At 45.0% G+C, this 26,595-nt stretch overlaps 1 protein-coding gene and 1 long non-coding RNA gene across 2 annotated transcripts in view; one reads left to right on the forward strand and one right to left on the reverse strand.

Moving 5' to 3' along the window:
- Nucleotides 1-1,539: 1,539 nt before the first annotated feature.
- LOC142570892 (uncharacterized) overlaps nt 1,540-26,595 on the reverse strand; it is a 67,737-nt gene continuing 42,681 nt past the window's right edge. Inside the window, exon 3 of the long non-coding RNA XR_012825709.1 lies at nt 1,540-1,651. This is a non-coding gene — a long non-coding RNA (uncharacterized LOC142570892). The remainder of the gene's footprint in view (nt 1,652-26,595) is intronic.
- Nucleotides 7,203-9,368, forward strand: LOC142572163 (uncharacterized). Its single transcript, XM_075681085.1, has 3 exons — nt 7,203-7,800; nt 8,526-8,688; nt 9,048-9,368. Exons 1-3 carry the CDS (start codon nt 7,556-7,558, stop codon nt 9,351-9,353), a joined length of 714 nt encoding a protein of 237 aa, XP_075537200.1. The 5' UTR covers nt 7,203-7,555; the 3' UTR covers nt 9,354-9,368.

Here is a 26,595-nt window from a genome sequence, read left to right on the forward strand (position 1 = left end):
GCATTTATATACTCTGTAATCCCATGTTTAATGCAATACAGTACAAAGCGAAATAAATATGAACTATAAATCCCGAGTCACTACTCCCCCCCCCCTTTTCTTTTTCAGGTATCCTTGCTTAAGTTTCGAAAAGTAATAATGTGTACCAGAAAAGAAAAAAAAAGTACAATATAGATGGGGGGCCCAGTTCAGATCGGGAGTACAAAAAAGGATAAGAGGTTTAATTTATATATGTAACATTTACAAACATTCTCAACTGAATTATGGAATACCTCGCTTCGGTTCTTCACTGAGCCATCTAATAATATCTGCGCATACTTAATTTGTAGGCGTGCCAAAAAATACACCTTCTTTGTATTCATTACTTCATTACAAGGCTTTTGCTGAATTATGAAATAAACGTCAAAGTGAGAATGAGAACATAAACCAATTTTTTTGAAATCATGCACAGGGAGAGAGGCCTTTAATCAAAAGTAGAGTTCTTGCATATTACATTGCACAAGTACATTGAATATTTCTACTTGTATAAGGAGTGACCTTTCCATTTTTTTTTCATTTTCTTTTTTCAGTGGACTCGCCGCAAGGCAGATGCACAAAAGTTAGCAAAAGACGTCAATTAAATGCATGCAGCCCTGTTTGAGGCAGGTGGTGCTACAGCGATGAATTCAAGCATTTGTCCGTCATCCAACGGGTAAAGTCCTCTTGGACATTCGGCTTTAGCTTGACTGCCCTAAATATGCAGTGCTGTATTTTTTTTAGCTGCACCAATTTTTTTTTATTTGCCTGTGGCAGATAATCCAATTATAACCCTTACTCTAAATTACTCGATAAGTCCGCCATTACTTCTACTAGAAATCGAAATATTAAATTGAATAATTAACGTAATTACGCTAATTACATTTTAATGAATAACTTTACGCCGCATAGTTCAATCTACGAATTATAGCCGCTGAGGTTTGAAGGTTACAAGGCGTATCCACTTGGAAGGAATTATATGGGCAGCATCACTTCTGAGATATTAATTTCCAAAGTGTTCGTCGAACAGCATTGGTGTTCCAGTTACTTTTGTGCTTCAATCCATAAAACAGCAGTCTTTCAAAAAGATAACTGGAGCGCCATTGCATTTCGTCGGACACAGAAATTAATTATCTCGCAACTGGTGCCGCCCATAGAATTCCTTCCAAGTGGATACGCCCTGCGAACTCAGCGACTATAACTCGTTGATTGAAATATGATTGGTACAGTAATTAATTAAAATGTTAAGCATGCTAAATATGATAATTAATCAATTTAACCTTTTGATTTCTTGTAGAAGTAATGGCCGCATAATCGAGTAATTTAGATCAAGGGTTGGAATTGTGCATCTGCCATAGGCAATCTTTCCAAAATTTGTTGCAACTGAAAAAAAGAAACCCTGTATATATATGTATATATATATATATATATATATATATATATATCCAAGAGAGATGACAATTATTGTGTGGCAAAAGGGCGTAAATTCACTTAAGAGTCTATTGTACCTAATGCCTTTAGCACCGAAACATGGTCACAAGAAATGACAACTGATCACCGCAGACACTTGTGCCGGGAAGTTCGGAGGTGCCAGGGCCACCCCAGCCCGAGGCCTCCAGGGATCAACATCCCCCACCTGCAAAAAGATAAGGAGTGACGCATATGGCTTTCAGTTATTGAAATATTAACTAAGTTATACAGCTTTTTTATCGGCATGAATATATCTTACGTGTCGCATTTCGTTTTCATTTCGTAATGGTGTTTCACGTCTTCCTTGAGCCGGAAGCGTAAGCAAAATCTTGATACATTCCACAAGATAGTAATGCTTAAAATTACATAAATCTACTCTCGGTGAATGCAAATACAATTCACATGCAATAGCGATAAGCTTTAGAATTTATTCATGCAAGTGGCATGCTTGTAAACAACAGGGGTCTAAACAACAGGAGCTGTGCGAGATGGCGTGTACTTCAGAGGACAAGGAAGCATAACAGGACAGCCTTGTTCCTACATCGGAGGTTCCTGTGATGACCGGCTTGCCATTATGATGGCATTGTCCATGAAAGCCAATGCTTTGAAGTCGAAAGAAAGAGTCTGGCACGCGGAAACTAACATGTGTCTGTAATTTTACGGAAACACCCCACAGATTCAGAACACGACACAAAAGGCCTCGGGAGAAAAGAAAGAAATAAAAAATGAAAGAATGAATAACAAGAAAAAAAAGAAAGAGATAAAGCAGCACGGGAAATGCAGTAATTCCCCTGACAAAGCGAGAGCAGGCGAGAGTATCTCGGCTGTACATGTAGCCGTTCAAAGACGATCAATCAGATGAAGCATTGTCGCGACTCATTGGCTGGGCGATACAGAAGACGAGGACCAACAGTGCCCACTGCCGGCGAACGGAGCAAATCGAGTGTTATTTTCAGCGCAAAATGCCACGCGCGCTCGACAATTGGAGAATCGCAGGAAACGGGCGCAAGATAATTTACGAGGCTCACTGGACATCATCACGAGAGAGAGAGAGAAAAAAAAGGCAAAGTATGGGTGTGCACAGCCCAGACCTGGTACCTTAGAGTTCGCGATATAGAGCGGTGTCTTTCAACGGGGGTTTATTTCAATGCAACATCCAATTTTGCGCTTCACGGACACTGTGACAGGAAGCCATTTATCATGAAAACTCCTATACGCTACTTCAAATTTATCTTTTACCTGTCTTTTCTAAAGTGAAGCCGCCAGTGACGGCCTGGCCCGTGGGTGATTACAACGGCAGTTATTGCGAAGCCCCATGTCCCAGGAGATTTATTTATTCGCACTGCTTTTATTGCAACGGATACGACGCGGCAAAACATTGAAACGATATAAATGCTAAAAAGAAATCTGAACCTGTTTCAGAACTATTACGTATAAGTGGCTTCCTGCATTGTTCATTTTTATTGCGTGTGTCTTAACTTCGGCAATCAGCGATTTGATTACTTTATTTTCCCTATAAGTTTCGAACCACAATATATTTTATAGAATAAAACATGTAACATACAGTAAAATAACAACGTAGACATTGACACCCCAAGTATGGCTTAGCGTATAATATTTCAGATGCCGATATAGTTCGTTTGAAGAAAAGAAATGCAGTTGCGAAAATAGAGAGAGAGGTGACAGTTGGAGTGTCTTTCTCTTGCGAGGCTAAAATTTCGGCCCCAGGAAAAATGACCGAGAGAGAAACGTTGAGGAAAGGAGAAGATAGGACACTAAGCCGATTGACGCAGGGTCATTGGAAGCTTAATTGTGGTTCGTCGATATGGGCGAAAAGACCTAGCGGAACTAAGAAGTTCAATTTTGTGTAAATCCAAAGAAGCCAACAGAATGAAGCCAAAGCAAACATACTGAATAATTAATTATTCATTTTTGAAATCTGTAGTAACGTGTGAGTGAGGTTTAAATATAGGTTTAATGTTCTTCATAAACAAGAAAGCAAATAAAAGTGGAAGGAAAGGCAACTTGCTGCCTGAGGAAGCCGAACCAACGATATACGCATAGCACGTGCGATGTTCTACCAATTAGGCTAAGCCTGCCAGCCATCGCTGTGTCCACTGTCTTGTATTTGTGCGTACATTCACAACACTTATCCCTGGGAGTGTTAGCCCTAAGAACTCAGGTAATAAAGGAATCTGGAGTGGCCGGTTGAAATAAATTTGTGCAGCTGCATTCGTCGCATTAAGTTTATAAATATCCTTTATTAAGTCTTAGGAGCCCTCACGAGTAATTCTTAAAAAGAAAACATTTGCATACTGTAAATTTTGAAAGTGGTTATACCTTCTTCTGCTGTGCGGGGTCTTATTGAGTGGCCACCTCTCAGTGTGGAACGTTTCCATCTTTAGTTTATGCGATTCACCGCGGCTTTATAGGAGCGAGAACGGCAAAATCGGGCAACGATGTAGAGAACTAGACAAACGAAACGCAAGAGCTAAGCACATGTATCGCGTGGTTGGTTCTCTTGGCAGCATTTTGGAAAAGTATATGAGCGATGGCCGAGCGAAACACGTTCTATAGTTATAGTTCGCTTCTCAGATAAAGATGGCGTATCGTACAAACATACGATAGAGATACGAACACATTTTACGTTCTAAGAGCAATGATGGTCATGCTGGGAAAAAGTAGGCGGCCCAGCGAGCAGGCCTTTTAAAGTTCTGCTACCATTTGGGAAACGGGTACTTTCTAGCTTCCAACATTTTATCTTCTTTTTCCCTATTTTGCTCATTTAACATAGGAGACATATTGCTTTGCGTCCCTCGCCGAAATATTTCTAACCGTCTTCGCAGTTGTACGAAATGCACTGCAACGTTTCGCCCGCTGTTGTACGCCAGATCCATCCGCCAGCCAGATGAAATTTCCCGACCTATTATTTATTGTGGCTTTCGCAACGCCACAATAAATACGCGACTCTTCGTGCAAAGGACGCCAACAGTGTGTCTTGGTGAGATTCCTTGAAGGCAAAAAAAGCAGTTGCACAACGAAAACGCAAAATCCGTCGTTATAAGAAAATTGCGAAATCCCGTTCATCAATGACAGAATGAAAATTTTGTTTGCGTGGTAAGGGGTAAGGTTCTACAGTTGGTAATCTTTACTCTACCAGAATTTCTTTTTCTTTTTGAAACCAGAAAGACCTGATGTGTCTTTTTTATTTTATATTTTATTCCTTTTTTTATACATGGGTGGCTGTCGAGAGATTGACATAGAGAGTACCTTGGCTACTCAATGTGCTTTCTACAGCAAAAAAGAAAAAAAGGAATAAATAATGATAAATATAATAATAAAATATGACAATGAAGCTACTAAAGTTAACAATGCTGCCCCAACTAAGCATTTGCACATAACGCCTCTGTCCATGCTGCTAACCATATTACTTGTGCACTTTGTAGTTTTCACCCGTTGGTGCAAGAAACCTCCGTGTACCAGTATGGATGGTAAGTTTAGATGCAGAGCTCAGCTGCGTGCCCGGTGTGCTTGAATATGCTCTAAAAAGTGTGCTTGATTACTCTGAAGCAGTTGTTAACTTGAAGGGCAGAGCAAGAGAGAATGGTGGCTAATTTATAAATTTTCAACAAATAAATATAGTTGTAAATTTATCCAGAAACCATTCTCACCATAAGACTAACTTGACCAGCGTTCGTCGGCGCTGCTGTACCACACGGCACATGCACCTTTCCTCCCACTCTCATAATTAGATGTGGTGCGTTCGGATATCGTCAAGGTGGGCCTATGCCGGCTAAAAAGCTCCTGCAACTGAGCCTTTTTTACTGAAGATGTGTCTGTGGCTAGGATCCCGGGATTTTTTCGCGTTCGTCACGTCGACATAAAACCCAGTGAGCGGATCCCGGCGGCAGTCCAGGGCCAGGAGCAATGGCTGATACCCCCGTAAGGAAAGAGGTGTGGAGCGCACATACAGCACAGCTGTCGTTTCACTACGAAATGCACAAATGAAAAAAAAAAAAACGTCAGGTCACATGATGGATGATGAGGCGTGCACAGTTGCGCGTGCATGCTGCCGCCAGTCCCTCGCCGGTTGTCGTTGTTAGAGACTTTAACGTAGACATCTCAAAACCGGCAACAAAGCAGTAGCCGCGTTTACATGAATGCGACAGTGGCGCATCGCATTTCCAAGCGCATTTGGGAAAGGCGATGCGACGCCGTTTACATGTAGCGCATTAACTCTCGCGAGAATGTAGCGCCACATGGTGTCGTATAAGGGAACTGCAGCCGACTTCCGGTGTAACTGGTTTCTGGTAGTGGGCGGAGCGCACGTTGGGTGGCTGAGTGTAGACTGTACCGACTACCGAGAGCCTGGCGCTTGTGTAAAATGCTTGGGAATGCAGCGTTCCGTCTCCACCATATGCTACTTTTGTCGGCATGGAGTAACTTTCACGTCATCTTGCACGCTGATGCATGCAGCATCGGCAGCAACGTCGTCGGATACGGTCGGCCTACATGAAAGCACTTCTGCGCGCAAGAAGGTTCGCGACGTGCTCTACCGTCAACGATCTAACAGCTCACCAATATTTAATTCAAATATGATGGCAAGCAAAGCAGTGGTTTCCTCTGCGGAGAAATAGGTTCGCGTAGAGCACGCTGCGGCGAGCGAAGTTGCCATGGGGGACGTCATTTTGCTCCTGCTTCGGGCGTTGCTGTCTCGCAGCTTCACCAGCGCGGCAGTCCCGCAGCTAATTCCTTCCCATAATTCCTCATGCGACGATCCCGCATTTACATGCTCCGCGAGAGCAGACTCGCACCCCTAAATCTACCCTCGCCTGGCCCATTAATGCGATGCGCCTTTCTAGCGCATTACCGCCGTTTACATGAATGCGATGCGCTAGAAATGCGATGCGATGCGACACTGTCGCATTCATGTAAACGCGGCTAGTGGCTCACTCATTTCGTAGAAGAGTTTGGCCTAGGTTATTTCGACGATCCGTTTCAACCAATTACGGTACACTGGCCATGCATCGATTTAACGTTGGCGAAAGACATTTCTCAAATAAGAACGGAAAACATCTATGAAAATGATAGCGACCACAAAGCACCTATTGCGGCAATTTCAAAGTAATAATGAAATAAAAGTTTCGTAAAGTGTATTGAAACGTGTGTTTGTGTCATATGTCCCTTTCAAGAGCAATGTGAATGATGGGCGCACATCATGGGATCAGTGTTTGACAAGTTGGCCGACATAAGGCGCAACGTATCTACAGCTTCGCTGACCAACCACCTTCCCAGGAGAGGATTGACGGTGATATTTTTTTTTTGTACTAAGATCAATCATAGCAATAAGCCAATTTCACGTATGAGGGTCTGCAGTTAGCGTCAAAGTAAGTTTCGCCCATTACGCCCATAAGGCAAGGCTTTGACGCGGTAGCTGGCTAACTATTATGCGCAATAAGTCTTAGTCTGTTTCGCGCGGTGTATGTTGGAGTAAATCGTAGCAGGTGCGAGCGATCTACCTCCTTCGAGAAGTTAAAAACCTGTGAGTCGTATTAGTTCATGGAAGTTGCGTCTCCCGGTGCATGATAAAGCCGAAAGGCTCGGACTTTATCCTCTTAGCTATCCGGATTCTTCAGCTCTTCTAAAACAACTCTTTAGCTTCTTACTGCAAGATTTATCCGGCTTTGCTTACACCCCTGTCACACGAGCACTTTAAAGGCATTTGAAGAAAAAGACATCTCACACAAAGGAGTTGCATCCGCAGACACACGCCAAAGTTTAATCTCTTTTTCAGAAGCGGTCTTTTCCGAAACCGGAGATCACCGATCTCTTTTACGGCTGGAAAGGCGTAGCCTCCAACGCAGTGGGCACCAGTAATTATCATGCAATAAAGAAACGAAGCAAAAGTGCATTTTTATTTCAAGTGTACACATCACAAAAAAGGGTTTTGTCTTTCGTTGAACCTTAAGTAGGCGCAGTTTTGCACTTTTTGCACGGCACTCTCGTAAGCAGTTCGAAAATATCACGTGACGCTAACAGACGATGCAAATTCGCGCCATTTTCTGCGACCATGGCTACGGCGAGCGGTACCGACGAACAGCCTCCGGCACGCCAAAGAAAACCGCGGGTACAGTGGTCGGAGAGAGACACCTGGGCGTTAATCAAGTTATGGGAAGACAACCTGCCCTCGCTGCGTGCGCAGAAGCACAACGGAGGCGTTTACGATGGCATTGCACAAGCATTGACGAGCATGGGTGTACCTCGCACAAAGGCGCAAGTGCACAGCAAGATAGAGAACCTGGGACAGACCTACAGGTAAGACAAAGCACAGCAGTAAGCTGTGAGCGCTAAATTTACCTTGAAGCGGCTTCAGGCTGTGGTCGCAAGCTGCAAGCTCTCGTTTGTGGTGTCGCGACCTCAGCATCGAACGTTGTTTCCGTAGTAGGCAGCGACGGAACCCTAATCTAGCGGACGGAGCCGTAGTAACGAAGGTTTTAAGGCAGAGACCCTTCATTTCAGCTAGCGTCGAATTTTGCAGGGCTGAACTGCGCCCTGCACACACGAAAGTCGACGACGCGCTAAAGGCTGTTTCTGCAATTCCTTTACAGTGCGAGTCGGTCTGAGTAAACGCAAATTCGCCTTCACATGCGGCGAAGAATGACAACCCGCGCAGGTCGTCAATAGCATGATTTCGTTCGTCACAAGATAACGGGAACCTTAACTTATGGACAGGCGCATTTCACATTATATTGTACGCCTTCTCACGGCAACATATAATACGAAGCAGGAAGTCGTCTGCATGTTTTCATTTCTGCAGATGTGACTACGGTTTGCATTTTTCTCGGACCATGCGCAAGCGTTGTTCTCAGACAAGAAAACATGAGAAACTTTAAATTTTTTCGAGTAAAAAGGGTTACCTTCGCTTCTCAGGCTTTCTGTACCATCAAGTCGCGTTTGTATCTATCGGCAAACGTTTTGCTCTGTGTATATCTTTACATTTTGAGTATATAAAATTTTAGTTCTTTCGTTTTCTTATCCAGGAGCTGCCTGAAACACATGACAACAGGGTCATCACCGCCGAGCTGGCCATTCTTCTCCGAAGTCCATAGGTTTCTAGGATCCCTGCCTGTTCACGATACATCTTTAATGGAAGAGGCTGGGTGCAGCGAGAGCACAACAAGCAGCACTGCCTCCGTCGAAGAAGTAAGAAATGCATAGTGGAGACTATATATGCTTTATTACAGTCAACTAAATTTCAAGACATAATGTAGCATCAGCTGTGCTGCCAAGCCCATAATCTGCACAACCCTGCAGTGTAGCGGACTGCTCTTGTTAATACTGTGGTTCATTTCTGCTTGTGCTCACGCGCTGTTCATTTTGCAAGCTTGGCAGTGCGCTGTTTGGAGAATAAAAAAAATGCAGACTCTAAAATAAAAAAACGTGAATACATACACGCAAGGAGAGGCAGCTCTCTTGCAAGTAAAAACCCTGAAGTAATTGTTTACCGCTTCACACATCAACTAATGTGGTCAATGTATTTCGGATCCCTTCTTCAAACGCAGCTGATCTTCGACATGCTTGATTCCGGCTCTGCTTCTTGTGAAGACGTCGCCGAAGATTGTTCACCTTCCGAGTCGCCAGTACAACAGGTTGAATCCAGGAACCTCGCAAGTGGCAGTTCCGAATGTGCCCGCAGGAAGAGAAGGCAACCGGCTGGCGACTTTCAAGAAAGGATGCTTGAGGAGCAGCGACGGCAGAGAGAGCAGTTTGCTGATGCGCACAAAATGGAAATGGATCTCCGTAAAGAGGGGCTCAAGTTGCAAGAGAAACTTGTAGATGCAATGTTGAAGTTTTTTAGTAAAAACTGACATGGTGTTCCACAATTGTTGCTGATTCTTGGGACTCTTGCGTTCAGTTCCTTCGCTTGTAATATTCCACAAGTGCTGTCCTGATGGCGGATGCATTTCCAATTTCAGCTTCTGTTCTGCGTGATGGCTGTGGAAATGTAGCATTGGACTGCTGCACCTCACTTAACCACTGTGGGTGGACACTGTCGTTGAAGTGCTCGCAAATGTTATTGAGCACGCAGCATGCTCGTATAGCCAAACGGGCATTGCCAACAGAACACTCCATTCTTTTCGCAATGAAACGGAACCGGGCCTTTAGCCTTCCGAATGCGTTTTCAACTATCCTCCTTGCTCCAGATAAATGACAGTTGAAATTCCTTTCAGCTTCACTGATGACAGTTCGGTGTCCAAATGGCTTCATGAGGTTTGGGGTTAGTGGAAATGCTTGATCGCATAATATTATCGGTGGGACTGCTGTGGTACCCACTGCGGCAACAGGTGCTTTGAAAAGGGGACTGTTGACAATCTTCGACAGCCGTGAAACACCAAACACATGTGCGTCGTGGCAGCGTCCTGGGGCACCGACATTGCAGTATCTGAATCGATACTTGTGGTCGACCAATGCTAGTAGGATAATACTGTGCCTGCAAGAAAAAACAAAGTGCAAAGTGAATAAAGGTTAGTGCAGCATGGCACTGCTGAGTTCACTGCCTTTAGTTACTGTGATGCGATTTTACAGTTTGCTTTTATTAATAGCTGTGAGTGCAGCTCGGATTACATTATTTCACATAATGCCACAACCGGTCGCTGTTAGCGTACTCTACATCGTATAGGAGTTGCAGTCCTGCGGAGAACTCTTTTCGTCGTCGCATTAAAATTGTCGCTGCTAAACACTGCAAGACTGCGAACCAAATTACGCGTTTTCTTAAGAGCTGCTGGTAAAATTGAATAACATTTTACTTAGCAATAAAATATGGGTCAGTCAGTTACTTTTTTTTACTACTATAAAAATGGGCCCAAACAGAACACTTACATGAAATAAGTTAAATCGTGGCCACTTACCAACCCTTGTAGTTGTAGTAGTCGGTGGCGTACTTCTTTGGAGGCGAAATAGGGAAATGGCAGCCATCAAGGGCACCGACAGCTTGAGGGAAATCGCACACGGCTTCGAACTCTTGGATGTGCCTAGGCATTTCCTCTTCAGTAATCATTCTGATCCAGTCACTTTCGAGCACAGAGACAACAGCTGCGCAAAACTCTCTGTAAATGACGTTGACGGATGAGCGCCCAACGCCGAAGAGGTTTGCCACAGTTCTATCTTCGGCAGAAGAGCACAATTTGTAGAGGCCAATGGCGACACGCTTTTCCGCAGTGATCGGGTCACGCATGTTGGTAACTTGTTTTTCGAGCACATGGCGCAGACTTTCCACGAGAAACCGGAACGTTGAGGGGTTCACTCGAAACGACTGCTTGAAGTTGTGGCCACCGAGGTGAGGCACAGTCTCCTCGAACCACTTTTCGTGGCGGATGAAAGCCCACGTCGATCGGTTGCAGACTCTCGTGGGAAGCGCCAAGGCATAAAATGTACACCCGTTGAGTAGCAACTGCCGCTTAATACGGTCTTTGACTGCCTTTGCGGCGTCTGCTTCGCTCTCTGCAGCAAGAATCCTTGCCAAAATGCATGCTATTTCGACTTTTTCCTTCGTGTCCGTGCAGTCCCCCATATTCTCGACCTCCATGTTGACTCCGATGTAAACAGTGGCCCAAGGTTGCTAGACGAACATGTAAAATTTGCTACTTCTGCGAAGACTCTTGAAGCTACCTTATTAAATCTTCTTTAATTTAACCTTTTCGAATAAACTGTATCTAAATTCACTAAAACAAGCATATTATAGTACGTTTCTAATTTCTATATTGAAATACGTTGGTTTATTCTAACTGGTTTTGTTTCAGAATCTAGCGCCATGCTTTCCATAGCGTGTTCGGAAGGAAACGATAAAAGGAGATCGCCCGCGCCGTGTGTCTGCAGCGCAACTCCTTTTAATTAGAGGTCTTTCAACTCGGTAAAGGACCGCTTAGGTAAAAGAGTTTTTGCGTGCTTGTGTGACAGAGGTATTAAATTTATATGCGGGCTACTCTATTAACAGGTTTCACGTTATTCTTGAAGAAAACAAGACGACGTCAGTGCCGTGCATGAAAACTTGCATGAAACGTGCATCTAGTAAACGTGAGAAACCGAGCGCTTAGAAGAAGACTAACAAATACGAAGCAGACGTGCTGAGTTATCGCCGCCACATGTAGAGGAAGAAAACTTGATTTAGAACCACCTTCGCAACTGGGAAGGCCACGTGCTCAAAGATGAAGAAGGTGCTGACACCAGCTCCTTCTAGGACACAGATGTTGAGTGGGAATTAGTCAGCCTTGGCAGCTGCTGGCGCAATCACGGTCTCCGGGTCGAGTGTTAACCCCGGCTGTGTAGCAACGGCAGAGTTGCCGAGAGGTAGAAGCCTGGAATGCTAATCTGATGGTCGTAAGTTAGAGTCCTCGCGATTCAGTGAGAATATTTCTTTATTCGTAATTTGATCGCAGCAGATATTGAAATTCCAGCGATGGCACCGGCAGACATCAAAGCGAGCAGGCCATGCAGTGTACCTGTTTCAGCTATCTTTCTAATATTTCTGTAAAAAGTACTCAGTGCGCGTGCAAGAAAAAAAAATACCATGACGATGGTAAGCGTAGCTAAATGTATACACCTGAAAAAAACTGCAAATAAATCAGTATTGAAAGATACCCAAAATGTTTTAATATTGATGCCGGGAATTCCGACAGAGCCCATTTCACGATAAATGTCGACGCTAATGCGATTAATATTCAAGCAAGGCAGTGACACACCATATTGTCGAAGACATATTTACATGCCTCAATGGGGATTCTGAGATTTCCATTGCTGCAATTTCGCTGCCAGTCACACATATGAGGGGTATGTTCTGCTAGCTCGGCAGCTGATAAGGCCTTCTTGGGTGACAAGTCCTAACTGCAAGGAATGCTCTGTAACCGACTTTACATAGTATGATCGTAAATGAATTCATAGCGAGGACCATGCACAGCAGTGCTATGTTGTATTGGGTGACCTTGAGTACATACGGACCATCACAATCAAAACTTTACTAAAAGCGGCCTCCCATGGAATGCTTCACATTCCCAACAGCGATGTAGAAACTAGCAATAGGAAACTACACTATTTCTCACAGCTACGCGCTAGCCAGCAAGGACAAGCTAACCTAGTAAAATTGTTTTGTCTTACACTGCTGGTTTTGAAATAACCCGCCGTGGTTGCTCAGTGGCTATGGTGTTGGGCTGCTGAGGTCGAGGGATCGAATCCCGGCCACGGAAGCCGCATTTCGATGGGGGCGAAATGGGAAAACGCCCGTGTACTTAGATTTAGGCGCAGGTCGAAATTTCCGCAGTCCTCCACTACGGCGTGCCTCATAATCAAAAAGTGTTTTTTGCACGTAAAACCCCATAATTTATTTATTTTTTGGTTTCGAAATCCGCGAGGGCTGAGCGAAGAACATTGTAAACGCGCCCATTTTACGACGTCACTCATGGTGGTTGTCGAGGTGGGAACACTAGCCAGCCACAGCGTGAAACTTATATTTAACTCACTTGCTTGGCGGCCAGGGCTATAGCATAACGTAACAATTCTATTCCAACGCCATTCCTTTTCCAGATTCGACAGCATACCGAGAGGTGCTGCGCCAGCGTTATAATCAAGATTAAGCGGCCGTGAATTGTGGAAGACGAGTAAAGAATAGAATCAGGTGAACGGAAACTTTAGCATATGCCTGCCAAGCTTAGCGTTTCTCTATGGCTTGTAGATAGGCTTACAATTATTGTAAGTATCTCAGGCCTGCGCGCCACACACAGCACAGTTACAGTGTAAGCTGGAACAGCTAGCCGCACTAGTCATCTAGCCGCACACTGCTCGCGTTGTGACTGTAAACGCTTGTTTGACAAATCACAAGTGATATCTAGAAACCCAGATCAAATGACTGGGGAGACCATTGAGGTATTCCGAATGGTTAGAGACGATAACTCTGTAAGTTGCCCATCTGTTTCGCTGTTAAAAAGAAGAAATCATGTTCCTATCGCGGTAGCAGCCTATGGTGGATGATTTTGCCGGAAATAAATCTATGTTACGATAGTGGCCTTTTCTCACACTGTTGTACTATGGTATATATAGGGTAACCTTGTGCAATAAAAATCCAGTTGTTAGTAACGTTGTGTCTTCGTTCCCAATTCTGTTATCTTACGTGCTTCTTTTTTGCGCGTTGCCTCAAGTTACGTTTCTATATTTTATGCCGTTCCGAGTAGGCATAGTACGTTGACGTGCGCTTTCGGTCCCACAATGGTTGTATATCGCCAACACAAGTTCGCTTTTTCCTTGGGACGCACAGAGATCAAGACGATTCTCTCAGTAGGGGCACATCAGCCTTTGTGGAAGGAAACAAAGGCGTGTCCGATCGTTACGCGGGGCCCAGTGTTTTCGTGCTTGCGCGCCCGTTGCTAAAAACCGAGTCTCGGAAGCGTGCAAAGTCGTTAGAGCTGCAGCGTCTTCGCATGTACGCACATTTGTATGCTTATGTGCTAAATTGCCGGCGCTCAAGTATTCGCTCGCGTAGGGCCAACGAGACATTCTAAAGAAAAAGTGCTTATACGGCCCCTATGGCGCACCCGAAAACGTAGTAGCACACGGGTCGAATAAAAATGCAAAAAATAATGAAAGCCCGATTATCCTCGTAGCACTAACGCGACAACGTTTATGACATAGCTACGCACACGTTTTCGGCCAGTAGAGGACCGCTGCTTGCCACGTGCCGAAGGGGTAAGAATATGGCGACTGCAATTTCTAAGGAAGAGAAAACATTACGAAACCGCTATGGGTGATGGTCATTCTAGAACAATCGTAACGAATACATCCTCAGAACGATAATTCTTTGCCACCCTATATGCAGGAGACGGACGGTCTGTGGGAAGCGAGATGAGGGAGCTGGGTGTTAATGCACAGACAAAGGGACTGCCTGGCTTACAGGCCACAAGGAAACCGTAGACATCACAGGCTAACATACAAGCACGGCGCGTGACGGTGACTGAAGGAATCGCAAAGTGATCAAATACTTTTTAACCTTGCCCTAAATATTGTTGAAAGCCACACAAAGAAAAACATGATACTCCACGCAACAATGCATAAACTGCCCCAACTATGATGAAGCCAAGGATAGCTGCAATGAAGACGTCGATGATAACATGATGATGGCATTAATGGCAAAAACGCGATAACGACACAACGTTGGTCACAAGGGTCACAAAGGTATGAATACATCGACAACGCTGACGGTGGCATGACGAAGGTACGACAGCTCACACGTCACGGATCTGCGATCGAATTCTGCGTAAAAAAAAATGAGGCTTTCTTTCCTGGCCACTCGATTTTTTTCAAACAAAGCATGATGGCGATAAACAAGAATGCAACTACCTATGACAGACGCCGCGAAGGCTGAAACCCGCCGTGGTGGCTTCGCGGCTACGGTGTTGCACTGCCAAGCACCAGGTCGCGCGCGGATCCAATCCCGGCCGCGACGGGCACATTTCGATGGCAGCTAAGTGCAACAACGCCGTGTCCCGCGCGTTGGGGGCAAGGTAAAGCTCACCTGGCGGTCAAAACTAGTGCGGAGTCTCCCACTACGGCATGCCATCATAATCACATCGTGGTTTTGGCACGTAATACCCCTGAATTCGATTCAATTCGAAGGCTGAAGAGAGCAGTATTGTATTCAACTGAGCGATTTGGGTTTTATGTTACGTATTTATTTACAACATACTGCGGTCAAAAGACTAAGCAGGGCGACGCAACAAAAGCAGTTGTCAAAAGAAATTCAAAAAACACACAAAACACAGTGAAACGGTAGAGGACAGTATAATATATAATTATAATCAAAAGTCAGCAGGACAGGGCAACAGTACAAAGCAATACCAAACAGACACAATACGAAAAAAAGCATCAAAGTTTGTACCGTGTGGTCACAAACAGAAAGGTACACAGCTCTCAAAGTCATGATTATCCCCATCACAATATGCTTCCAACGGTAACGTGCTTAATTCTTTTATAGCCCGAGGAGGAGAAAAAATTTTATTTTCATCAGATCTTCGAATTACGTGAATTACTTCGTCAGCTTTGTGGCAGAGAGCCGAGATGTCTTGGATGTATCAAACGTAGAGCTCGTTGTGGCTCTCAGCAAAGGTCTCCCTTACGTCAATTGTAAGACGTAATCGTAATGGCTAGGTTGTGGCGGATCTCGTCCCCGTGGACATAGGCCAACAACTTATCATACGTGTGCCCATCCTGAGAGAAAGAGGAAAAACTTCATTTTCATCAGATCTTCGAATGACGTGAATTACTGGGTTATTTCGTCTGCCAGGGGGCGTGAACGCCATAAGCCCTTGACTTTAGGCGATCTCTAAAGCCCAGTTGACGGTCCGCAGCTCGACTGTGGGATCCGAGCTGGACACCGCTACCTCCCAGTTTGGAGTGTTGTTAAGTTGGAGTTCCACCCTAGGGAGTTCCACCCTAGTTCCACCCTAGCCCGGATATATTAGTGAGTACTCGTAAGGGTTGGTAAATGAGCCAGTCTGCAACTGTCTCCAGGTGACCTGTTGCAGTTTATCCAGTGATTTATGTGGACGGGGGTATTTTTGTCTACATTCGCGGTAGTGCATAGTAATTTCGTGGAACATCATCATGCGATCCCTCACTGAACCTAGGCCGACGCCTCCCACCGCCCGGCTGATGAAACCTCGGGCATAACTGTGGGCAGCCTCATTTCCTGGGTGCGAGGAATGTGCGGGGAGCCAGATGATTTGAATCTGGCGATCAGGTGGTGGATATTTGGTTAGAATTTGCAGGGCGAGTTTGTGGATTTCGCCACTGGCAAAGTTTCTAACTGCATTTTCAGAATCGCTAAAAATTCTTTTCGCTGTGGTGCCATTGATAGCCACAGCTATAGCTGCCTCTTCTGCTTCCTCTGTATTCATGCAACTAACTTTTGCGGCAGAGTGGGCCTGTCCTTCATTGTTGTCTATGCCTGTCGTCCGAGGAAAAAAAAGAATACATTAAAAAATTTGTGCGCACAAAGTAAGGTTCAAGAGAACGAGCATGTTTATGTCTAGTTTGCCTAGAAACAAGGAGTCTTACGTAAGTTTTAGGTTTAACGTTAAATTTACCAAAATATATTGAGTGGAGAAATTTCAGCCCAGCAATTGCCCTTCGGTGTTGTAAAACAGGGATCTTATTACAAGCCATCAGCGTTGGTGGCGAGTCATGTATCTGGTAAGCATATCAAATATAAAACTGACCGCTTTTCGTTGCACCATCTCAAGTTTCCTGATATCTTTCTTGAGATATGGATCCCAAACGACACTAGCGTAATCTAATTTTAGTCTTAGAAATGCACTATAGGCCAGTAGTTTTGTTTCTGATGGAGCTAGCTTTAGGTTGTGCCGCTAGAAACCAAGCTTTTTGGAAGCGGATGAGCATGTTTTAGTAATATGACTTGACCATGTTAAGTGGTTTGCAATCGTAATACCTAAATATTTGCATTCGTCAACCTCCATCAAAGGGCAGTTATTGAGAGAATACCTGTAATTAAAAGGGAACTTGTGTGTAATTTCATGTGTGTGTAGTTTCATAGAACAATCCTTACAACACTTAGAAACGGCGCAGAGGTTAGATTGCAGGCATTGTTGATCACTAGGAGAGATAACAGTTTTTAAAAATATATGCAGTCATCTGCAAAAAGCTTTACACTTATTTTTGACCTATCTATGGAGGAAACAACGTCATTTACGTACACTAAAGAAAGGAACAGGTTCCAAAGCGCAACCTTGAGGGACTCCTGATGTTACAGGCAGAACGCCACAGGCGCAGTCGCTCACTTGTACATATCGTCTACGATAAGAAAGGTAAAGAGGAATCCAGGTAATCAGGTTAACTGGTAGGACTATGCCTTGTAATTTCGAAATGAGTTTTCTGTGCGTGACGAGGTCGACCACCTTACTAAAATCCAAGAACATAGTATCAATTTGATTTCTGGTATCAAGCAATGTGGCGAACTCGTGAATTGTTGTGACCAGCTGTGTTGTTGTTGATAATTGTTTCCTAAAGACGTGCTGGAAAGGCGACAGATAACTATTTTGTTCAAGAAAGGAGGCGATGTATATGTGTGGCTGCGTTCTAATAGCTCACATGTCGTGCAAGTTAAAGAAATAGGCCTGTAGTTTCCGACGTTCAGACTTAAATCAGACTTATCCCGTCAAGCATTATCTACCCGTAGAACAATTGCACTGTTATGTCTGATACACAAATACATTCATGGCACAACACAGAAGAAATTGCCCCTTGTAACCTCGCTACGTACTTCTAGGCGTCTTCATAATCATCTCAGCTACACGCGAATGCTTCATCATCATCATCATCAGCCTGGTTACGCCCACTGCAGGGCAAAGGCCTCTCCCATATTTCTCCAACAACCCCGGTCATATACTAATTGTGGCCATGCCGTCCCTGCAAACTTCTTAATCTCATCCGCCCACCTAACTTTCTGCCGTCCCCTGCTACGCTTCCCTTCCCTTGGAATCCAGTCCGTAACCCTTAATGAACATCGGTTGTCTTCCCTCCTCATTACATGTCCTGCCCATGCCCGTTTCTTTTTCTTGATTTCAACTAAGATGTCATTAACTCGCGTTTGCTCCCTCACCCAATCTGCTCTTTTCTTATCCCTTAACGTTGCACCTATCATTCTTCTTTCCGTAGCTCGTTGCGCTGTCCTCAATTTGCGAATGCTTAGCATAACCGAAACTTTATTTGCTGAGTGTTGCCACAAGCTATTGCACTCTGGGATAATCTTCCTGATAGCCTTGTCTCCATCACTAACTGTGAAATATTCCCCGAGAATTTGTACACTCATTTCTTGTAAAGTTGTGTGTTAAGTATTGTATAAAATTTTTATAGTCATTAAAAACGTTCATTTGTTCCAGTTTACGCTTTAAGTAATTTTGTTGTGATTCCTCCCCCATCACTCAATCTTCTTATTGGAACCTGTCGTGTATATATAAATAAATAAACTATGTATATAGAGAATGACAGCAACCTTTTTTTTTGAGAAGACTCACAAATTTCTTGGCATAATCACTGATAGAGATCTCTCATGGAGCCCGCACGTGACCTACTTGAAAAAGCGTCTGACAGCAATCTCCCAACTTTTCAAGTTTCTGGGAGGAAAGACTTGGGGAATGTCAGTGCATGCAATGTTGGAATTGTACAGGGCTCTTTTTCTGGGCTTCTTGAGATACAGTTTGCCCGTACTGACCAACACCTGCCAGACAAATCTTCGTGCTCTACAGGCTATTCAAGCTCGGGCTCTCAGGGTTTGTCTTGGTTTGCCAAAATGCACATCGATAGCAGCGACTATTGCGCTTGCTCGGGACCAACCTATACAAAGACACATTGCGGTAGAAGTGTTGAGAGTGCACATTAGGCACGTTGCCCGTGCCTGTTCCCACCATCTGGCAACACTACCGTGAGAAAGGCCGCAGGCAGCATTTTGTACTACGCTTTCGGAGTATTACACCTGCCTCCCGTCAGGCTTCACCCCCGCAACTAAGCCATCGATTCCTCCATGGTGTTTGGCTCGACCCGCAGTGCACCTCACCGTACCAGGAATCAGGAAAAAATCTGAGCTGTCATCACCTGCTCTTAAACAACTAACTCTGCTCCTTTTACACGAGAGGTACGCCGAACACGTACATATTTATACTGATGGATCGGCAACTCTCCAGTGTTCCTCTGGAGCCGTGGTCTTCCCAGCGAAAGCCACCACCATCAGTTTCAAGACATGTCACCCAACGACACCGATGGCCGCGGAACTTGCAGCCCTTCGCGCTGCACTTCGTCTCGTCAGCCAAGAGCAACCTCGAAGATGGTCAATATTCAGTGACTCGAAGGTTGCACTGCAATCTTTGCTATCGGCCCTGCGGCGCGGACCAAACGAACAACTGGTATTTGAGATTAGAGAACTCATTCATACCTTAACTGAGAAAGGACACCACGTGACATTTCAGTGGCTTCCAAGTCACTGCGGAGTCATAGGGAACGAACACGCTGACAACGCTGCTCGGTCGGCTCTTCAAGGGGACAAAGAGGAGCCGATACCGTTATCAAGGACAGATGCCGCTCGAAAACTTCGAATTATCAGCCGTGACATCACGTTCTCCTTGTGGAACGCTGGAAGTTTTCACGACTACCGACTTCAGAATCTTGACTACCCTCTACGCCTTTGTATTCCAGCTGGACTCTGCCGTCGCGAAGCTACCCTGCTTTGTCGACTATGGCTAGGGGTCGCCTTCACCAAGTCTTTCGCTTACCGAATTGGATGGGCCGACGACGCCACGTGTGAGGACTGTGGTAACGAGGAGACTTTTCAACACCTTCTTTGTGACTGTCCTCGATATAATTTGCAGAGACAATCACTCGCAACCGCGATAGCGCGCTTTGACCAAAGACCTCTCACAGAGGAACTTATTTTAAAATACCGCCATCACAAGCCATCGCAGCAGAGGGCGACGAGGGCACTGTTGCGGTTTTTGAGGGCGACAGAATTGGACAGGCGGCTGTAGCCTGAACAGACGTTGATAGTGCGGCAAGTGTCACTGTGCTGTGCGATGACAGTATTCGGTGCCAGTGACCGATTGTGATTGTGTGTCTACGCTCCTTCCTTTCCTTATCTCTACTTTGTTACCACTTTACCTCCCCCTCCCCTCTCTCCCCAGTGTAGGGCAGCCAACCGGATCTTTTTCTCTGGTTAACCTCCTTGCCTTTCCCCTTTCCTCTCTCTCTCTCTCTCTCTTTCCTTCGTTTATATTTTTTTTCATGGTGTTTATTATAGTAGCATTCAGCCCAACATTCACCAGTTCTGCATAGTCAGAGAATGGAGGGCACTATGAAAGTTACACACAGAAAAGGCAACGTTCATACTGCGAGTAGAAACGTTGGTTTCAGTTTAGAAGGGTGGTAAGGATAAGCACCTCACCAAAATAGGGTACCAGTCCGGTTGTATATCGAGTCCATCATAAACATGTTTTAGGTGTAGGGTCATATGGATATTGATGTTTGTACCATCCATCTGTTTAGAACCTTTTTTCCTATGCCTTCTTAAGCAATCCAACATGCACTGTCATATACACTCCAGCATTGTTAAATATTTCAAATGACATTCTTGCCTATAAAGTCACCTGCAGTTTAGCTCTGTATTAAGCAACCGGATTACTAAATTTTGTGCATTCACGACCGAAGCATACTCGTATTTTAGACTGGTAAAAAAGAAGGCAGTAGTGCATGCTATTGTGCTCAATGTGAGTTGCAACGAGGGAGCCCGTGGTCCAAGAGGTTCCGAGACTAAAGTTTATGAGACTGCAAGGCAGTATTGACACATGAAAAATTGCTGCACTAATGCTGCTACAAGTATTGATAGCACCAACATTTACCATAATGTAGTTAAGTGTATACACCTTCAGTTTTTTTAGTGAAACAAAATGAGAGGTCTATTCCTTGCTGCAATTATCATTGAGGGCTATAGTGCACACTATAGATGGCTAAAGAATGGTATTAATGCGTACATTCTAAAAACAATCGAGGGCTGAAGTAGAAGTGATTGGAGTGATTCTTGCTGAAACAACTTTTTGTCCTATAGCTAACACCGATCCGGAGGGTTCTCGTACACTAACTAACAATTCATTTGCTCTGCTAGTGCCTAGCCAAACCTTAGCATTGCCAAATCGCCTTCTTTTCTTTAACCAGATATCAATATTTGGGTGAAAATCTAAGCATTTGAGCACATCCCAAAATATTATGAAGAAGATTCCAATAACAATGCATGAAGCTGAAAATAACGTTACTATGTGAGATGACGACAGACAAGTCGCTTATTGAGATAAGGAGAATCCAACAAGAACTACTTATCAGATAGCATAAAGAAAAAAAAGAGAAGCGATAACCCCGCGGTCACACGCCATGAGCATCGTCCTGGAAAACAGGCCAACTCCGCCTGAGGCAGCAGGAGGTCGAAAAGTGCAAGTATTCCATCTGTCGGCCTTTTGTTTTCCCTCGGGTTATCGATCGGCGCGTATTTTCTCTGACTCCTCTATAACGTTTTGTTTACTCTCACCCCTATACTGTGTACCACTTGGGTCTTCTTCGAATTGCGTCATTCTAGATTCATGCGGCGCCCCAGGTAGGGAAGACTTCCCGCATCAGCGACAGTACCTCATTCATTCTTTTTCTTGTACATTCATCTTCATCAGAAAGAGAGCTCACACAAACGCACGCGCACAAACACGCCGACACTTTCTGAGATATATATATATAGGTAGCATCGATATATGAAGCCGAACTGAAAGGCATAGAAAACTCGCCAATGCACACAGCCAGCTGGCTCGCCCGAAGCCAGATCTGCTACTACTAACACCGGTGCATCGCACCCCTACGCTAACGTCGTTTGGCTGTTTCTCTTGTGCTCCGAATGTGTGCGCCAGCTTTGCCTGCGGCCGCAAGCCCAGATTGATTGAGGCAATCGAATAGGAAGAGTCAGCGACAGCCGGCGTCACTCTATTCTTGTTTCTGCTTGGAAGGCCGACCGAGCATTGTTCTTAGAAAGGTTAGTTTCCTCCCAGTGACGTTCACTGCATCATCATCTCTCCGATCTACCGCTTTCACTTCATTTCCACCTAATGCCAAGCTTCGTTTATCGTTTCTGTCTTGTTTTCTGACCTGTGCAAACACTGCCGGTACTCTACACCATACCTTACTTAAACAGTTCGGTGCTTTTCAAGCGGCAGACGGCTCGCACACATCAGGCGTCACATCTCGCACAGCTGCCTGCTCGTAAATTATGTTCGCCGCAGGCTGAGCTCTCACCAACCGGTTCAATCGCTGTCGTAGTGATCTCACCCAGTGGCCCAAACCAATCACGATAAACTGTCGCTTGATAAGATATATAGAAACTTTATTAGACAGAAAAAGATTTTAAGGAGGGGTGGTCAGATTCCTTTAATCCAGGGCCCCACTGCCCTCCGCCGCCTGCCTGACCTGACTAATTAAACACTATTGTCTTGCCAGGTCGGACCGGGCGAGCTCTAGCTCCCATTTCTCTATTCGTTCACTGTGCCTATGACGGTGCTTAGTGCACACCCGGGTAGCGTGCATTATGGTGGGTAATGCCACCGCACCCAGGACAGTTGACCCTATAGCGACTGGGATACCTGGCGTTTAGCATTTTTAGACGGGGAATATACTCCGGTCTGCATTTTGCGTCAATCGGCAGCCTCTTCCCCGCTAAGTTGTGGGCGAGGCGGCGAGTATTTTCTGCGAAATCCGCGCCGATGAGCAAGTATATTTTTGGCATTTAAATTGATGGGATTTTCTGAGGGATAGCGCGAGTGGTTGGAGTTAAAAGAAGACATACCGTCGCTCGGTTGGTACATTCCTACAATCTACGAAAAGTTTACACCCTTTGGAGTGCCCCTTCTGCTACACAAGGATAATCGTCATCTGCCTTGATGCGTTTCCTTTCTTTAACGCTGCGAACCCGGTACTTTCCAGTAACGTACGGCATGCGCGTTATCAGCACGATAGCATTCCCGACAGGAAAGTAACGGGCGCAGCGTTTTCAAGAAAGGAAACGCATCAAGGCAGATGACGATTATCGTTATGTGGCAGAAGGGGCACTCCAAAGGGTGTAAACTTTTCTTAGAGTGTAAAACTGTTGCACCTTTTCGGATGTATATTTGCCTCACAACAATAATCGTCGTCATCTGTCTTGCCAGTACTAGCTTTCTTTAATGCTGCGAGCCCGGAACTTACAAGTCACGAACAGCATTCGCGTTATCAGCATGACAGAGCATTCTCGACAGGAAAGTTGAGAACGCAGCGTTTTCAAGAAAGGAAACGCAAGCAAGACAGATGATTAATATTGCTGTGAGGCAAACGTACACCACAAAGGGTGCAACTGTATTAAGAGTCTAGAACCTTGCGCTAATGCGTTAACCTGTTCGTTCCCATGTACCCCTCGTGCCTCGGACACCAGGGTAGGCGATCACGGTGGCTGAAGAATTTGGGGATGACCGCGAGGCTAGCCGCAGTCACGTGCCCCTTGAGACACATGCGACATGTCTCCCGGGAGCCCATGACCACGACCGAGACCCTTTGTGAACGCTCTGCGTGAGCGAGGGCAATCTCCACTGCTAACATTTCGGTCGAGGTGGGGGATCCCGCCGTGGCCGACGCGGTTATTTTCTGCGGGAAGGTCGCGTTCGCGACTGCCAGGGTGTACCTCCTTTTTAGCGCTGCACGGTCACCTCTGCTGCATATGCAGGTGCGTCGGTGTAGTACGTATTATATCTAGGGTTAGAGTACATCGATTGAATATGTTGTGCGCGTGTTTTGTGCCTTTTCTTGTTGTACTCGGGATGTATGTTATTGGGAATCGGAGCTACTGTAATTTTGAATTTCACCGAATGAGGGAGATATGCCCTGTTAGGTGAGGTAAATGGGTATGCTGGGATATTGATTCGACCCAATATTGCCCTACCAGTTTTTGTAAAGCTTAGGCGTTCCATCTGTCGCGTCAGAGTGACATGCCGCAGTTCATCGTAAGTATTGTGTACTCCCAATGGTAGTATACTACCAGCGCATATATGCGCTCCGTGGAAGTACATTTAGGCAGGCCCAGAGCCGCCTTGAAAGCCGTTCGGAATATGTGTTAACCTGGCTTTGCTCCCCTTTTTCAGGATTTGGTAAGGTAAGCCATACGTGATTCGATTAACATCTAAGGCCTGTATGAGTCTTACGGTATCGTCTTTTCGCATTCCCACTTTTCGATACGCCACTCGACGTATAATTTGGGTTGTGTTGTGGGTCGCGGATTTGAGGGTTTTTACCGTCTGTGCTACTCTCACGCCGCTATGAATCCACTAACCCAGGATGCTTGATAAAAGCTTTCTAAATTTAGTCCAACACTATCTTAATGCATGTTCAAGCTTCTAGTTTGAATTTAAGTGTGAAAGCGAAAAGTCTGCGTTTGTGAAAAGAGGGAAGCCGGTCACAAGGCACTAGAAGTAGAGAAGGGATTAGAGAGATGAGAAGAGCGTGAATGTATGCACACACACACACACACACACACACACACACACACACATATATATATATATATATATATATATATATATATATATATATATATATATATATATAGACTTCTAAACAACACTGCGCATGGGGAGGAGAACGTGGTTTCAGTCATGAACCCGGGACCTCAAAGAGGTGCACCGCAATTCTGATACATGTCTTTTGCATTTACCGGTCAATCGGCAGTATAGCTTCTTTTAGTAAACACTACAGTAAACACTCCGGACAGGCCGCCATTGGAATCTGAACCTGGCAACGTTTAACGTTAGAACGCTATCTAGTGAGGCGAGTCTAGCAGTATTATTGGAGGAATTAGAGGGTAGTAAATGGGATATAATAGGGCTCAGTGAGGTTAGGAGGACAAAAGAAGCATATACAGTGCTAAAAAGCGGGCATGTACTGTGTTACCGGGGCTTAGCGGAGAGGCGAGAACTAGGAGTCGGATTCCTGATTAATAAGGAAATAGCTGGTAACATACAGGAATTCTATAGCATTAACGAGAGGGTGGCAGGTCTTGTTGTGAAACTTAATAAGAGGTACAAATTGAAGGTGGTACAAGTCTATGCCCCTACATGCAGTCATGATGACCAGGAAGTCGAAAGCTTTTATGAAGACGTGGAATCGGCGATGGGTAAAGTCAAAACAAAATACACTATACTGATGGGCGACTTCAATGCCAGGGTAGGCAAGAAGCAGGCTGGAGACAAGTCAGTGGGGGAATATGGCATAGGCTCTAGGAATAGCAGAGGAGAATTATTAGTAGAGTTTGCAGAACAGAATAATATGCGGATAATGAACACCTTTTTCCGCAAGCGGGTTAGTCGAAAGTGGACGTGGAGGAGCCCGAATGGTGAGACTAGAAATGAAATCGACTTCATACTCTGCGCGAACCCTGGCATCATACAAGACGTAGACGTACTCGGCAAGGTACGCTGCAGTGACCATAGGATGGTAAGAACTCGAATAAGCCTAGACTTGAGGAGGAAACGGAAGAAACTGGTACACAAGAAGCCAATCAATGAATTAGCGGTAAGAGGGAAACTAGAGGAATTCCGGATCAAGCTACAGAACAGGTATTCGGCTTTAACTCAGGAAGAGGACCTTAGTGTTGAAGCAATGAACGACTATCTCATGGGAACCATTAAGGAGTGCTCAATAGAAGTCGGTGGTAACTCCGTTAGACAGGAAACCAGTAAGCTATCGCAGGAGACGAAAGATCTGATCAAGAAACGCCAATGTATGAAAGCCTCTAACCCTACAGCTAGAATAGAACTGGCAGAACTTTCTAAGTTAATCAACAAGCGTAAGACAGCGGACATCAGGAACTATAATATGGATAGAATTGAACAGGCTCTCAGGAACGGAGGAAGCCTAAAAACAGTGAAGAAGAAACTAGGAATAGGCAAAAATCAGATGTGTGCGTTAAGAGACAAAGCCGGCACTATCGTTACTAATATGGATGAGATAGTTCAAGTGGCTGAGGAGTTCTATAGAGATTTATACAGTACCAGTGGCACCCACGACGATAGTGGAAGAGAGAATAGCCTAGAGGAATTCGAAATCCCACAGGTAACGCCAGAAGAAGTAAAGAAAGCCTTAGGAGCTATGCAAAGGGGGAAGGCAGCCGGGGAGGATCAGGTAACAGCAGATTTGTTGAAGGATGGTGGTCAGATTGTTCTAGAGAAACTGGCCACCCTGTATACGCAATGCCTCATAACCTCGAGCGTACCGGAATCTTGGAAGAACGCTAACATAATCCTAATCCATAAGAAAGGGGACGCCAAAGACTTGAAAAATTATAGACCGATCAGCTTACTGTCCGTTGCCTACAAAGTATTTACTAAGGTAATCGCAAATAGAATCAGGAACACCTTAGACTTCTGTCAACCAAAGGACCAGGCAGGATTCCGTAAAGGCTACTCAACAATAGACCATATTCACACTATCAATCAAGTGATAGAGAAATGT

Source organism: Dermacentor variabilis, chromosome 2, assembly GCF_050947875.1.
Source record: "Dermacentor variabilis isolate Ectoservices chromosome 2, ASM5094787v1, whole genome shotgun sequence".
Lineage (NCBI taxonomy): Eukaryota > Metazoa > Arthropoda > Arachnida > Ixodida > Ixodidae > Dermacentor > Dermacentor variabilis.